Source organism: Athene cunicularia, assembly GCF_003259725.1.
Source record: "Athene cunicularia isolate RWA chromosome 1 unlocalized genomic scaffold, athCun1 chr1_part2, whole genome shotgun sequence".
Taxonomy (NCBI): domain Eukaryota; kingdom Metazoa; phylum Chordata; class Aves; order Strigiformes; family Strigidae; genus Athene; species Athene cunicularia.
In genome coordinates, this window is record NW_020799092.1 from 14,467,963 (window position 1) to 14,485,235 (window position 17,273).

At 37.6% G+C, this 17,273-nt stretch overlaps 1 protein-coding gene across 1 annotated transcript in view; it reads left to right on the plus strand.

Moving 5' to 3' along the window:
- BICD1 (BICD cargo adaptor 1) overlaps window positions 1-15,984 on the plus strand; it is an 87,455-nt gene extending 71,471 nt beyond the window's left edge. The window contains exons 9-10 of the mRNA XM_026863573.1: window positions 9,316-9,391; window positions 15,897-15,984. Coding sequence (XP_026719374.1) covers window positions 9,316-9,391; window positions 15,897-15,984 — 164 coding nt within the window. The remainder of the gene's footprint in view (window positions 1-9,315; window positions 9,392-15,896) is intronic.
- The last annotated feature ends 1,289 nt before the right edge of the window (window positions 15,985-17,273 follow it).

The following is a 17,273-nucleotide window of genomic DNA, read 5'->3' on the forward strand; positions in this document are numbered from 1 at the left end:
GTAGAAGCTATTGATAGGAAATGAAGCTGTTTTTACCCTTCCCTTTTGGATGAAGGTGTTGGGAAAATGACTGAAGGAGGTTCAGGCTGATGCTACGCTCCACAGCAGAGGCTGTCTGCAGACAGGTACCTGACAGCATTAGAAAGGTAGGGAGAATAAATTTTTGATAGCAGGTCTAGGTCTTACTTCATTGTGTGGTGAAAAGGGTTTAAGTTGAAGGGTTTTAGCTGCGCACACTTTTTGTTTGTTTGGGAATATTTTGCCAAAAATAGTTCCAGTTTTGTTTCTGAGCTCAAGTACCAATGTCAGGAAGCTCCTCACAGATTTCTAAGCCTTGGTACTATAGACATTACTTCAGTACCTCAATTTTACTTTTTTATGCACTTCTCAATTTTGAAACACAAGGACTGTTAGAAATCTGAACATAGAGGAAAGCACAGCTTCTTTTAAAAATGATTGTGGCAGAAGTCCTTTGAGGAGCGCTATCAGCTCAGATCTGAATTTTGCTAGGAGGGTACTTTGTAGATCTTTATGATTGCTCAGGTCACCCAGTGAACAATTTAAAATATTTCTTACTTTTCCTTTGTGAGGAAATTTTCTAGATTAATGAAAATGAAAAGCAATGTAACTAGGATCTTTTTCTATGCTGATTTTGTGTTAATGAATTTTATTCTGAATTCTAGTTCATGAACAATATGGATTTGTCTGTACATTAAGTGAAACAGTTTATTCTTGAAAAGCAGGGTAGGCAGTTAAGTGGGCCACCACTACTGAATAAGGTATGCAGCCATATAATATGTAACTAGTCAGGCCAGTCTGCTCTGAATTTTTCAGGCAGGTAAGTTTGATTTGCTTCATTCCAAGCAGTGCAAAGCAGCTGGAGCATGAAAGTTCTTCAGAACCATTACTGTTTAAAAAACCCCTCAACTTCATTCTGACAACTCAAGTGCAAATTACCCTTTGCCTCATTAGAGATCTGTGGAGGATTTTTCTGAGTCCTTGGCTACGAATATGTTGCATTTTTATCTACTGAGAATGTACTTGTATTGATGGTGATCCTATACCTGTAAGATGTCTCAGCTTGTGTTATCAGACAGGGTGCTACTGGCTATTGTAAGACTCATCTGATATTGGTCTAATCTGTCTCTACTCTCCATGAAAAATGGATTTTAGGTGTTATTAGCAGGGGTTTTTTGTTTGTTTTTGGTTTTTTTTAATCAGGTGTAGCATTTTTTACCTGAATATGATGCCCTTCACAAAAAAGATAATTCAGCCATTATTAACTTATCTGTGTTCACTTTTTTGTTCTGCATTGTTCTATTTTCTGTGGGTTTTGTAAACATGCCATATTTGTGTATATATGTGTTCACTGTTTAAGGAGCAGTATTAGTGCATATATACAGAGATATGTACATATCTTCCTGCTCTCAGGGCCATGTCCTGCATCTGATATGCTCATTTAACTAAGTTTAATGAGCATTTCATATTTATGGCATTTCAAGCATGGTACATTGTCCTTATGGAGGCCGTTTTGAATTTGAAGAACAGTATCCTTGCCAAGGATATTAGTTGGCTGTAACTGGTGAAGAAGTCAGCTGGCTAAATGTACTTTTACCTCTTGGTGCCACTGTGAATAAGACCTTTTTGTTTTGTGCCTTTCCTCTCTTATATTTAGCTTTCCAGTTATCACTGATGAGACAAAAACCATACATTTCATGCTGATCAATATAATTTAGCTACTTCAATATAATTTAGCTATTATGGCATGAATTCACTGCAATTCTACAAGTTTCATTTAATTTCTATTTGTATTTTTCATTATATAAAGAAAAAAAAAAAAAAAAAAATAAATTAATAGAAGCCCCAATCTGTTTGTTAAACACTACAAAAGAGAAAAACGAAAAAAAAAATTGCAGTGAAATCCATGCCTTACTATTGTATGTTTTGATTGAAAGGTTACTGACATTTTCTCTGTTATCTAAGTTATGATGTCAATGCCTGATGGAATGGTTAGTATTAGCATCATTTGTTGAAGTTCTCCAGTAAATTCTTATTAGACTTCTGGTTGTTTCTAACTAAACAGGTATGCAGATGACACATCATATCTTTAAGGTGTGTTACCAGATATTTGTTAACTTTCCATGAAAATTCTGGGCTTTGGAATCCAGTCTTATCAACTAACTAAAACAGCTATTGAAATATCTTGACAGTGTTAGTAACAAAAGCCATCCATCTCTATCTTCTTTTATGACAAGGTTTAATGTGGTTTCATAACTTACTGGGTTTTGCCATCAAATATACAGGAATATTCAATGTTGTGCTTCTCATGTCATAAAATAGGCAAAGCTGAAGTGAGTCTCTGTTTAAACTAGACATGCTGATATTTTAGCTCTCTAGTAGAGCAGTTCCCTCGGATGTTGTGATGTATGGAGTAAGCTCACCAGTAATTCTTTAATCCAGACTAGTATCCCTGATTGTAAGTATCTCCTTGTCTACATTTTTTAGGGCTATGAAATATTATAGTTGTACCTTATGTTGATTATTCCAAAGCCTACTAAAATTACTGTTCCCACTGACTTTAACTTTTGTATCAGGCCTTTCTTTACCCATAAAATAGTGCAAGTATTTTTTTGGTTTGGATGTACTTGTGGCCCTCTGAAATGTATCCCTAGACACTTTAAGTTTCTGTGGAAGATGGGTAACCAACAAGACACAAGTGTGGTGATTTCTGTGTTTTTAAGACCTTTCTTTTCTTCTTCTAAAATGTTTAAGATGTGTGTCTTTTAGTAAGTATTTCACAAATCATCAGACCTTTCTAACTGTGATTTTTATGAACTGTATATAAAAGAAAGGAACTGAACATATATTTTCACCTTCTACCATTTCCATTTCTGCTATTTTACTAACCCATTATTTAGCTTCTCAGTAGATTTAATGAGGAATTATTTAAAGCATTCACAGAAACCATTTGAGAAATAACACATTATGATATAGAAAATGTGAAAAGGCCTACAAAGCTGAGAAGAAACCTCTTAATGTTAGTCTAACTGGAGGAATAATGCATTTCACTGATTTTGTTAATGACTAGGTATTCTTTATTTTAAAAAAATATTTTTTAATATGAGCTACAGCAAAGGGCAAGGCTGGGATATAGCTTTATAAATATAATTTGAGCTAGCAGTCACATTACCACTGAAGCACATGGACTGATGGGGGAAGAGCTCTCTAGGTTGGGGGTAATTCAGGTCTAAAAAGAAAGTAGAAATCATGTCATGCAGAATAAGGAAATAAGGAGGGGAAAACCACTCCATATAGTGTAGCTGTTGTATAGATGAAAGAACTCACTAGAACATAGCCAAGAAACCTGACATGTTCTGGAAAACCACTGAATCAGTGACCTACTAAACCATGTCTGTCTGTGTTATCTGTCAGGCAATGCATGGAGTTGTTAGTGATGCTCCACAAGTTGGTCTGTAGAAATCATCAAGGTAGATAGCATGTCCTTAAATGCTATAAGAAAATAGCAATTAAATCCTCTACCTCTTCTAATAAGCTCAATCACCTGTTCTTACTCCTGAGAAGCATTTAACAGAAGGGTCTTTGTTATGTTTACTCTGTCTGACCTGCTCCTGAAGGTGAAGTGCTGAGAGGAAGAGGAGCAGCAGGAGGCAGCCTTTGTCAGGAGCTCGGGAGTGTAGAAACAGTGGGACATTCCCCAGTACCTTTGCAAGAAAAAAAAAGGGACACGAGATGATGACAGGAGATGAGGATTTTGGATGCATCCTACTGCTGGCCTACAGCATCTTTGTGCAATATGTGGATATTTCTGATGCCTCCAGCTCTGTGTGCAAATGGGAGTTCAGCAGTATACTCACATCTCTTAACCTTTATTCTTCAAATAATTTTTGAGAAGACTAAGAAATAAGAAGTGGAAGGACTCGTTGTTGAAACTTTTCCAGCCAATAATTATCTAAGATACCGAGTTTCTCTGAATAACAAGCTTCAGATATGAGTTACCTGGGTATTTGCAAGACTTGACATAGAAATTTCATACTAGATCAGCTCTACCATGAAGTAAGCCAAAACTGATACTTGACTGATAAATTTGTCTATCTCCAATCAGTGATCCATTATTCAATTTAATGACAACAGAGATAAAACTCAGACAGTGGGAAAACTCAAGAGAATCTGCATACTGGAAAATGTCTGTGCAGGAGCTAACCTGCACCTGCTGAAGTTTATTAGGCTGCCTGCATGCTAGATGTGCCAGAGCAGGACTGGCTCTCATGGACCTGTACGATGGCTCAATCCCCTCCACTGGTAATTTTGGTCCCAGGCCAGGACAATCTGAGTCCATCCGGTTTTGAGAGAGCTGGGGTCAATATAAGGCTGGTCAGGCTCTGTGTAGAACCTGTGTGGTTGCTCCACCCAGGTCTCCTCTCCTTCCAGGGACAGCCTGCAGAAACACGGAGCTTGACCCAGTTTGCAGCTGGCAGACTGACCAGCTGAAGCTGTGCATAGGGCAGAGGTAACTGTGTTATTTCCAGAGCCAAACTGACCCTGGAAACAGGAGAAGGGAGAGACTCTTCTAATCTTTGACCTGTACCATTGTTTGGGCTTTTTTTCCAAAGGTAATCCACAGCTGTCTTCTCACCAGCTGTTCTTTGCGATAACCATTACTGCTTAAAGTTCCTCTTGGCCTTGAGGAAGGTCAAAGTTTTCTTGGCATCCATTAGAAGAACAGAGATAAGTTTATACTATTATTTGACTAGCTGGTTTAACTTATGATTTATGTCACCACCACCCCTGTATATAAGCAGTTTTGGGACTTTTCTCATCCTGTCAGATTACACTTTGAAAGCATCTCTACAAATCTCAACTCAGCAATGTGGGTGAGTGTTTTAGTACCCTCTGTCCTGTTATTCTTGACATCTCGCATTTGTCCTTTGGGTTTGGAAGTTTTCCTTGTTCCCCATGTTCAAGTAGAGAGGATTGATTTTTTAATTTTGTCTTTGTAGGACTTGCTGTATGATATGACATGTTTCTACCTTTGAACAACTAGAAGACTACTGATTTGTTCTTTGCCCATACTTTTGACTCATGCTGTTAACCATTCATTCTTTCCCATTAAATTGTCATCTTGGGAAGGAAACAAAATCATTATCATAAAAATGGAGACATCTTCTCTTTTTCAAATAAATTGTCAATAACACCTTCATAGACACATTATCAAATTCCTCAAGCTATTGAGCAAGTTCAATTGACATTGGGTAGCATGACGCAAAGTGAGATAGCTCGAAAAATTTAGGTAGGAAAGAAGGATTTTCTGTTGGCCTGGAGTGGTTAACAGGATGCTAAGGAGACCTTGTATTAAAAGACTGAAAAAGCCTCAATCTCACATTTTGCAAGAAATAAGCATTTCTTGACAGCTTTTCTTTTATTAAGAACAAATTTTCCCCAATGCTTTTCCTAACAGAAATACCAAACATATAACAGTACCTGTAAAAAAATGATTGGTTTGTTGTTTGACTTCCAATTTTGCCCTTTCCAACAAGAGAGAAAAAAGCTCTCCATTGATTTACTGAACTAGATGCAGTTAAAAGTATGTTATATATCAGTTACTCATTCACAGTACCCCAGTGCTTATCTTGGGATTCTTACTAGTCTTGGTCTTTGACAGCACTGTGTAGAGATTAGTAATTTACTGGGTGTCAAAATATGCTGAAATGTTCCATGTTCCATTGCAGTATGCTGGGTCCTAAGCAGGTGGGACTGAAACTGCTTGCATGTAAGTTTTTTTGCTGAGAACATTGCTGATGTCAACCAAAGGCATGCCCATCTCTTGGACATTAATAACCCAGTTAAGGAGGCCTGTGTTGATTAGAGTCATCCAGTTCACAGACTGGAGGGCAGAACGCACCTTGTGACATGAGAGAAATGCATTGTTTTTGTGGCTGAGCCAAAGGGAAGCACAGGAAATATTTTTTTGTGGGATATGCTCTCAGCAGTTAACTTACAGCAGCACATTCGGTCCTCATATGAGCAGATGTAGCTTCTCTGAGCTTGGTATTTTTAATGCTCTTACATCAGGAGCTGATTAGCCCAATGAGGACAAGACATTAGATTCCAAAGGAAAATCAGCACTGGCTAATCTGTGAGAGAGGAAGTCTCTGAGCCCTTGACACCACCATTGCCAGCAAATGGCTAAAATGTTAAGAACTGGAAAATCTGAACGGGCCTAAGGTATAGTATAGGTCAAGACTCAAAGCTCCAACAGATGCAGTGGTGAACATTGTCTGAATCTGCCACAGGACTCTGTACAGACTTAAGTCCTGCTGAATTCAGTGAAAAATGGTGTATGAATTTTTGTGTACAATAGCTCCTCTTTCCCTTTTGTGGTTGAAATGGTCACTGACCTTCATTTCTTGGTTATAGGTTCCTAGAATTTTAAAAGGACTCTTAAGAGATCAGCCAGCCCAATCCCTGCCCCCAATGGTTTATTTCCTTACAGCAACTAGAGATGATGGAGAAATGTCTGTATTTAATAACTTCATTAATCATTATGGTAGTGGTGGTCTAGGAAGATACACCAAAAAGTATAATCTGTGTCTGTTCCCCAAGTGACTTCTACACAAATGATAAATTGTCCTTTCACTCTGTAGCTTGACTGATACTCCCTGAGATCTGAAAAATACTGGGAACAAGCTTCTTCCAATGTAATTTTAAAATTTATTTTTATTTTTTAGTAAAAGAGAGAGTGTCTTTCTTACCTTGACTTTATGGTATGTGACATTGACCACACAATCAGCAAAGACATCTTTGAAACTTAACCTTCAGCAGAGTATTTCAGAAAGAAACATTTACTTGATACAGGCAGGAGTTCCTTAGTAGAAAGGATGGACTAAATGTTGTCTGCTAATTTTCACCCTTAAACACAACGCAACAAGAAGTCATTTTATGATTATCATAACATGAGAGGACAACATTATAAACCCTCCAAAATACTTAAAAGGATTAAATAGAGAAGGAATAAAGTTAGCCCTGGCAGAGCTACTTGGACATAAGTAGATAAGAGCTCCTTTGAATTTGAAACGTGTATATGTAAGCTATATGCATTCTGCTTAGCTCTTTCCTAGAATAATCCTCAAAAACTTCACTCCTGGAGACTGCAGGAGGATGATTCAGCTATTTTAAGTCATGTGGATCAGTAGATTTCATACTGATGTGTGAGCCAGATTGTACCAGATTCTACCTGGTGCCAGGTAGAGAATTGTCTCATATGAAGTTGAGGTAGTTTGCTCACATTGAATAGTTATCATCCAGCTCGCATAATGCTTGCAGTGTCTGGCTCTCTATTCATGCATTCTGCCAAATCTGGCAGATGAAGAAGCATCATAAAATATTTGCAGGATGTTTGAGATACTAGAATAGGATCATAAATCAGGCATTTGCATTGTTCTGGAAGACTGTCAGAACAATTTATTCTGTATTTATTAAACCTTTCCACACCTTTTCATCACACAATATTCTGTTCTGTATTTCTTCTTTCACTGGCTACCTCCTGTAAGCTGTCAGGGATGACTTTGCTTTGAAATTCTGCAAAGTAGTTTGTTTAGAATAAGGCATTAATTAATTTTTACAATCATTTCCCATCTGCAGTTAGCCTGCTCTGTTTGTCCACCCAGGCACCTTTTCTTTTAATTGAACTTTGTGCTGAAATGACAGACCCTTCTATTCATGACTGAAATGCTTTGCAAACTCTTGTACTCCTCTGCTAAAAGATGAACTGAGAACTATAGTGACCATCCTGGTAAATGAGAAAATGGCACAGCATCCTTTCTCATTCCATTTCTGCTTCCTGACACAGTGGTGCCAGCACTAGCCGTGAATATATTTTTCTGATGTAGATAGTTGTGCACTTGAAAATAGGTCCAAACCCCTCTCTTGGCTGAAGCAGGAACAAACTAGAGATTTGGGTGCTCTTGCTTCCACCCACTGGAGGTCAGCACAGATCTTCATAGGAGTTAGGGAAAAGCACTCTGGGCTTGTATGGAAGGGCAATGTATAGTGGATACAATGTTGGGTTGTTGCTAGGGAGGTGAGCTTCTCTGCATTGTACCTGATGTCATCTCAAGACCCTTGACAGCAAATTACTTTCATGTTCTTCCATTTGATTGAGACAAAGTATAGAAGTGGGTTCTGGAAAACATGTATGTTTTATAGAGAAATAATTACTAGTGTGGAGCTTTAAGTAGCAATCAACTGATAAAAACAAAATCAAATTCTTTCCAAGTACATGAAGTCTAGTTGTCTCATTTTTAAGGTTCAGGGGAAAGTAACTCCTTTTCACTGAAGAATCAGATTAAAGCAGTCAGAGAGGATGATAGGTCTGCGAACCCCGCTGGAGATAAAAAGTAATCTCCAGTAGTTTTCCAAACGATCACAGTTTCACCCATAGATTTTAATCTTTGAAAGGACCCTGATGACATGAGTCTCACAGGCACTGGAATGAAAGGCCAGACTGCTGTGGGGAAAATTAAGTAAAACTTGGTAAAAACTAGTGAGCTAGAAAGCAAGGTTGTCTTGTACAACTACTTTCATGAAGTCCCACAAATAGTGAGTTTAAAGATGTCTTCATCTTCCAAATGTAAAAATGTAGCAACAAAGGATTATTTGGTGTTACTGTTGTTTAATAAATTAAGAACTAGAATACAGCTTTGCAAGTGATTAATTTGGAAACGGCTTTGGCAGAGAATTGGTAAATAATCTAGACACAACAGTGAAAACCAACTATATCAAGTTATCCCTTTTTCCTACAAAAAACAACCTCACAAGCACTATTTAGAAGTCATGAAGACTTTCTTGCAAGCTTTTTCTTGAAGGCCATAAGGAGATGGCATCTGTAAGTGTTGTTATATGGATGTAAGTTCCCTGGGGAAATTTTTAATAGCTTTATTGACACTTTTTATATTAAATGTAAGGAAAAGAACTTCATCACCAGCAGAAGAATGAGAAGTATACGTTTAAACCCAGATCCTGAATACAGCCCTTTATTGCTGTCTGTTTAAACAAAAATTTGCCAATGCTAAGGAAAGACAAACAAAAAATGTCTCCACTGCTGCTTCTGAAAAGAAAAAAAGAGGCAACAACTAATGTTATTGCTATCAGGAAAAAAAGTGTTTGTGTCAGATAAGGAACCAAGATCACATTCCTCACTAAATCTCTCCATCAGATGCATAGCCTGTGTACTACTGTTACTAACCCCTTGCTCTGTAATCTCTCTGTATATATGTCTAATTTATCAGTTTCTTGTAGATTGTCAGCAGCCTGCTGCCTCCATACCGCCACACGGCTCACAACTAGCCAGGGGGCCAGATTGCCAGACTGTCAGGTAAATTTAACTAACTCTTTTCTCTTTGCCTACAGCTGCATGCACGTCTGCAACTCCCCTCCTCTTCCTTATACAAAAACTCTTCACTACACTTCTTCACTAACAGAAAACTTTTAACAACTTGAGGAACACTGATAATTTCTGCAGTGGCAGTACAAACATGAATCATAGCATTCATGCACTTATATCCATGTAAAAATATGGAAAAGAATGCAAAATTGGATCTTGCAGTCCTCATTTGGTCTTTTTATGCAGTTTCTCAATTATTTAAAAATAGTAATGATTTTATTTTATTATTTTTTATTAGATAAGTTTATGTAAATAGGGGACTTTTAACTTTAGGGGTATGTGTAGGCTTCTCTTTTTGTAAGGTGGTATTTTAAAGGCATTTGTGAGATCTGAGCCAACACCTTTCAGAAAGCTCTCCTTGACCTGGAACTCGGACTCACCGCAGTCAGTTCTTAATCTTGTTGTTAAAAGTAAACTCCTGGTGTCCTTGCTCGTAGATGGTGCAAAGGCTAAATCATGCTTCTGAGACAGTTAAGGCACAAAACCAAACCAAAGCAAAAAGAGATTACAATACTTCTCTGTATCTGTTCATGGTACATTCTGTGCATATATTCACTTATGCCTATACTCTCATAGGTTACATTATTTTTAGATCTTAACCTGATCTGTAGTGACCAAATTGATCTATAGCCCTACATATAAAGAAGCTATTTCCCACACAGCGCTCAACTTCATATGCATGGAAGTCTGCAGTGATGCCCACTGGGGAATGGTGTGGTACACCTTTCTGACTGTATATCAGGCATTGCTGAGCACTAATTGTGTGGGTCACAAGGGGTCTCTTGGTGGCCTTGGAGCAGCCACTTCATTTGTGCCTCTCCTTTATAGGCAATAAAGTGGAAGTATTATTAACTTCCTTACTATATAAGGGTATTACAAAAATTTTACTGAGAAGTTGGTGAAAGCTCATTGTAACTGATAAGTACCACTTACTGATTTGCAGTTTGGAGTTTTACAGAACACTGGAAAAAAGTTACTAGTTCCATTTAAAATCCTTAAAATCCCAGTCAGGTGGTTTCTTCTGTACTTTAGATGTTACGGTGATTTGAGAATATCATTAGGTGCTTTGGATACATGGAAGTTTAATTACCAAGTCTTATTTTAACCCTGTTTAATTTACCATCACAAAATCAAAGCCTATTCTGTTCCTTCCAAGCATCTCCCCTGGTGGAGAATGTGCTCTCGAAATGCTAACAATTACTACTGAAATTTTAAACATTCTTCCTGGAATGGAGAACCTACCTGATCTACTGTTATACATCTGCCTGCAAGCATTACCTTGTTCTGCAAACAAACCCCCAGGAAGGGATAAGGTCCAAAGGAAAGTCTCAGGGTGTTCAGGTTTGTCCCTTAATTCTTCCTCAGTTAGGAAGACCACATTAACTACAACCAAAACTGGAAGTGTTCAAGACACCTTTCTTGCTGTTTCCAAATCAAAACCATGGTATATGGAAAATAATAATGATAATTTAAAATATGGATAACACTTAAAAAAATTCAGATCAGTCATCCCACAAACACCATACACCTGTATACTTTGCCGAACTATCAACTTTCCAATGACTGTTGTTTTTAATCACTAGATTGATACTCTTCTGGTAAAGTGAAAACAACACATTATTTTTTATATATTAACACTGTTGCCTTACCTGTTTATGCCTTGTCACATAGCTGCACAGCCTCATAAAGCAGTGAAGTGTAACAGCACAGTTAATACAAGTCAGCATGATAGCATAAGTTGCCAAGTGCTTTAAATAAAGTAATTGAAATCTGGAGTAAAATTTGAAGGCACTTAAAGAACCAGTTAGACTCACTGAGGTTCAGATTTTCTAAATCCAGCAGAGGAGGAAGACAGGATCTTGTACTGCCTCTCCTCATCCTCTGACAGTCTCTCCTGGAATGGCACATATGCTTTCAATGACATGGTGATGCCAAATGAGACAGATTAAAGATCTGCCCAGGACTGAAGTCAAACATTATAAGAGAAGTAGGCTTGTTTGTTAAATCTCTTAACTTTATTCTTGCACTACTTGTGACTATTCTTGCAAAACTTGTGACTTTTCAGTGGCATTTCACCCAGGATTAAACAATAGCTTGTTCTGACTTGTAATTCACACAGATGTTTTCTGCATCCTGAAATATGTCTAATCACGTTCAACCTGGTTAACATGCCTGATCGTAACATTCTGAACCTTAATGTCAAATACAGACAGTTTTCTCTTTTCCATTTTCTGTACTGAATTTTAAGTGGGACTTGTGTAATTCTGGCTTTTCTAGTAATTGTGATTGCAGCGCATAGCCTTTGGTGAACCTCACTGGATAAGCTAGGAATGGATTCAAGTCAAATGAAACTCCAGGACACATCTAGTTAATTTATTTAGCTATACATCTGTCTGTCTTTTTTCCTAAGTCTGCATGTTTTAAGTGGAACCTGATCTGGAGAATCTGTGAGAACTTTTCTTAAGAGATTTTCTAAGTAAACTGATGCAAGAATGCATGAAAGTCTCGCTCTGCCTTCCATGCATCACTTCAACTTCTAGGTCCAGGACTATGGGACAAGCAACCAAATCTAGGCCTACCCTGAAACTTACTGGATGATGTTTACCCTTCCTGGCATGTGTAGCTACCTGTCTGACGGACTGTATTGGACAAAACCAAAATATTGCCATCATCCAGTATTAAAAAGAACATGTCTGTCTTTGGATTGTGTTCAGGTTTCTGTTGAAGGCGGTGAAAACCTTATTTTCATTATCAGAGGCCAAACTCTAGACCCAAGTTATCTATTAATAGAAACGAAACACAAACCCAAAAAACCTGAAACTGCAAATGAAATTAATATTATTTTCTAATATGAAATAATGTTTTTATTTAATATGAAATAGAAAAGAAATTAAAAATAAGGTAAAATATTCATGCATACAAAATGGCTGCATTCTGAAAATATCACTGGTCTATTAATATTTTCCATTGCTGATCTGTTACAGTTACAATCAGTGCTAGACAATATTGCATGCAAATGGCATCTTTAAGAGAGAAAACAGAGTACTTATAACACCAAAGGGCTTTGCATGCTATTTTCCATTTGATTTTAGAAATACATGATTAGCATTTTGAGTGCTGGGGAAAAAAAGAGCTGCTTAAAACCAGACAATGCTAACACAAAAAATGACACAGACTTCATTCATCAACTGAATGAATAGATCCCCAAATGATTCCAGCCTTTAAAGAGAGGTTTACAAAAATGTCTATTAAAACCAAACGTTTTAAAAGCTGCACATATCCCATGGGGAGAATGTAACAATGTTCTTCCTTATTTTCAGTTAATAGTCAACAGCTTCATGTTCTTCCATGTCTCTCTGTTGCTTTGTGTTGTTAACCTCACCTGCCATCCTCTACTGTCTGCAACTGTCAATGTGCCTGATAGCTCAGCTCCAGGACCTGCTGCCACAATCACCTATACTGCCATAAAAAGCACACTGAATGTCATGTGGCATTTGCTGATTCTAATTTAATTTTTGTTCATATAGTGCTACAGTAATCTGCATTAATGAACTGGATATATTGTTTTTCTGAAGAGAGGATGGTGTAACAGTAGAGTTTTAGGAAAAGATTCAGATCTACTGGGAATGCAAGTGATGGGTGTATATATGTTGCTACAAAGGTGCCTGATAATCTTGTAAATTTTTTTCACTTCCTAATGACCCAGATATTTATTATAGGATGAAAGGGGAATGGTGAGACAAGTTTTATGTTTCTTCTATGCATAGAACTGTGTTTGAATTTCAAAGTGAGAAGCAACACAGAATTACCATGAAGAGAAAATGAATGTAATTCTAAGCACAGCGCTTCCTCATCTGAGAATAGTCTGCGATAGTTTATATTACAGTATTTTCAGTCAGGGCTGACTTTGTACTGAAGGTCATGCCAAAACATTATTATGGTGTGCGTATTTGTGTAGAAGAGAATCTTGTTTGTCTCAAAGATGTCCTCTTCTGGGCCATTGCTCTATATAACTAACCTTAACTATGGCCATTTCCTCACTACTCTTCTCCCTTGGAGCATGAACAACTTGTGTTGCTTATTTTTAAGGCTGGGAAGGAAGCCCCAAAGACAAACACATCTCTGCTAATGAGCAAGGAGAGTGTCAAGTTTCTGTTCCTTTCTGACAATTACATAAGTCCTTTGAAAAAAGGAATGAGGCAGCAATGGAGGAGACTAAGGCAGTCTTTGTAGGGTAACATGACCACCTCCTTGTTTGTCTTTCCCAAATATGATATTCTAATTCACTTTTATTTCTCTGAAGGACTTAAGACTAGTGCTTCTCCTAAGACTATCTTGAAAACTTAAGAGGTGCTGAAACCAGGAGCTGGCTCTTGATGAGTGGAGAAGTTGAGAGTAAATGCAAACCTTTTGCGTACATCTGCAGTCATTCTTGACAGGCTCATTTGAGTGAAGTAGGCAAAGATCTCATTCGGATCAATCTTTAGATTCTGTATCTGCACCCATATGTGGCAGCATATAGCAGAAGAAAAGGACAATTACAGCCATGGAAGGAAGACAGGTTTGGTGTCTTCTCAAAGTGTTTGATTAAACAAGTCCAACTACTAAGTTTCAAGAAAATATTTTAGATTAAATATTTATGCCTAGGTGCTTTGGGTTAAACTAAATCTATAAGTAAACTGAGGAGTCATAGTCCATTAACACTTTGGGACTGACCTACTCAGACACCTGAGCACAAAACAAATCTTGTGAGGAGGTACTGAGCTTCTATAACCCGCTCTCACCAGCCATTTTGCAATCTGGAAACTCACCTTCAGGAGCATTAATGTGAAACAATCTAACTTAAGCCATGCAAGTCTGTGACCTTCAAATAAGCCCAGAGGTGCAAGGACTGTAGCTCTGCTGAAATGTGGATTCATGGTCATAGGCTTCTAGGCGTCTCTGTTGAAAATGTGGACATTGCCATCTAATTTCTTAATGGTGATGGTGCACACTTGTTTCTGTCTTCAAGTAAGCCCATTGTAATGTATTTGTTTCCCGAAGTAAATGCTGTATGTGGAACTACAGACATTTTCAGTACCGCTGGCATTTCCAGTGGCAGATTTTCAAATACCTCTGGCATTTCAAATTGATTCATTTCCAGCAACAGACTAATTGCATTCCTTCCAGCCAACACTCCAGTAGTCTGTGCTGCAGAGATAATATGTAACAGCACAGTTTCTAAAGAAGAAAATGGAAAAGGCAAATTTTCATGAAGACAGGGGCATAAATGATTGTGCTTCGTCATATCTCACACTGTTGAGCTTGGAATAACTTCAAGACTGTAGAACATTTGAAGCATTAGGAATAAAACTCTTCCCAGACACATTAACAAACAGGTTTTGTTTTTTGGTTGGTTTTTTTTTTTTAATAAATTGCATCTACTTGCATTCTACTTTGGTATCTTGTTTTGCCGCATGATTTCCTTGAAATTTTAATGGCTGTCACTTAGCTTGACAATGACAAAATGAGCTGAAGTTCACCCTTTTAAAACAGGACAGACCCAGACTGAGGAATCATATGGGATGCACTTAAGCTGTGTCCGCATTGGCTTCTGCAGTGTAGCAGAGATTGCTGAGCTGCCTTTAAATGAGCAAACCTGATTATCTTTGGGCTGCCACTGCAAAGCTACAACTCCAGACCCACCTGGTTTGCTGGAAGTTGGTTCAGACCTCTCTGTGCTATATGACGGTGAATAAATGCCCATTTAGGGGCTGATGGGGTGAATGCTCTTATCTGACAGCTTTGTACATGCAAAAATGTATAAGAGCCAAATGGAAAAAGTATATGACAGAATTGAAAAGGCTTCAAACAGCACAAAATCAAACAAAAACAAAACACAAAAACACCCACACTTTGGAAGTCTTGATTACAAAATATGTGATACTTATGTTGCCTGTCAAGGAAGGTTACACTGTATTTGTACAAATGCACCACTAAATAGGTCACATTCAGTAAGATCCTATTTACACAAAGTGATGAAACCTGATTTCCAGACTGGCACTGTCCTTCCATTCAAACAATCAGTTGCATATAGAAAATCTTTAATGATCGCTTAAAGATAGCACCTGCATTTTGTCCCGCAAATTCGCTCCCCCATTTCACACATCCATTCATTTCTTCATATAGCATTTTTCATCAGAGCATGCAAACAGCAGTTGTGTATGTGAACTGGCATTCAGGATATCTGTGCTGCTTCATGTATGAATCCAGGTGTCACTCAATACGTGCACACTGAGGATTTTCATTACATATCCTGTGTATCTGAGGATACAGATTTAGAGATGAGGCTTCATCCCCTTTTAAAGTTTGTTTCTACTTCTGTACTATTTACGTGCATGTAAAAAGTTTGCCTTGTATTTTAAGCACATTTTCTCTTTTCTTTTTTGATTTTCAGTCCTAGTGCTCTTCCAGCAGAGCAGCCACATTCCAGCTCTCAGTGTGCCCCTCTCAACTGTCTCTCTAAGCCTCCTCCTTACCCCTAATCTTCATACGCAACGTAAGAGAAAATGCAAACAGAGTGGTGTTTATGCAACAAAGGTTGGGGTTGTTCCCAGAAAGCGGGTAGACAATCCTGCCTTGTTGCTGCATTGACAAGTCTGGATTCATATCCTCTGCTCTGGTGACTGAGGGAAGGTTGAGAAGAAGAACACAAAGCACAGAGCCCAACCTATCAAGAAGACTTTTTATGGTTCCTCTGATTGTATTCAAACTTTGCTATCACGACTAAAGTGTAGTGAAATTTAACATCTCAACAAAAATGTTCCTCCCAGCTGCTTGGCTTCACCTCTGAAATAATGAGAAACTTAAGCCAATATTAAAAAAAAAAAAAATGTTACAAAAATCCTACCCTCACATTCTCTAAGTTCAGACATAGGAACCAGTTCAAATTTCCTTTTGTCATTAAGAGTGTGATATTTATTTCTTACTTTATTTGCACCAGAATTTTGTGTCTATAAAATACTGTCTCTTTTTTTTTGTGAGTTCTATTTAATCGATTTTATTTCTTAAAAAGAAGCAGAAATAGCTCAAGTAAAGAATGACCATGTTAATATTAAAAAGAGGCTTGTTGCATTGGCCAGCATATGGCCAATTTTTGTTGCACAAAAATGTTGGAAATGGGTTGAGTTGGAATGTTAACAGTGACTGTATATTTTGCTGCTGCACTGATATTGTTTATGCACTTGTATTTTTTTAATTCCTATTACACTAGCTTCTGGTTTTGTTCTAGCTCTTCACTGAAAAATAATTATTAAGCCTAAGAAGGAGATGAAAGGATGATTTGTTTTAAGTTGTTAGCTTGCATTGTAATTATATTTTTGCATTTCAGACAAGTAGATGAATTGGTGCTGTTTTTTGGAGTTAATTTCTATTTGGTATCTGAGAAAAAAAATCTAAAACAAGTAAAATGCTGTGCGCTAATTAAAAACATTCTTTCCTCCTGCTCCCATATTCAGGATACTAGCTTGAGGCCTTACCATGAAAGGTTGGTATGAATGGTGAAGTTGTATGCATTTCATGTGAAGTATTCTGTGGTGAAAGAGCTCATGGAGGTAGAGTTAATGGTTTAGATCAAAGTTAGTAGGACTTTACTGTAGTGCATTTTTTCCTTGCCAAAAATCAACAAACACAGAACCTTAGCTCATGTCAGTTTATGACAAATACTCAGGTGATCTATGCTACACAGACTCTATTGCAACAGTGCACAGTGTTCCTTGTTAAAGATTCTTTCCTGTAAAAGCTGAGTAGGTCTGGGGTTTTTCTTAAAAGTAGT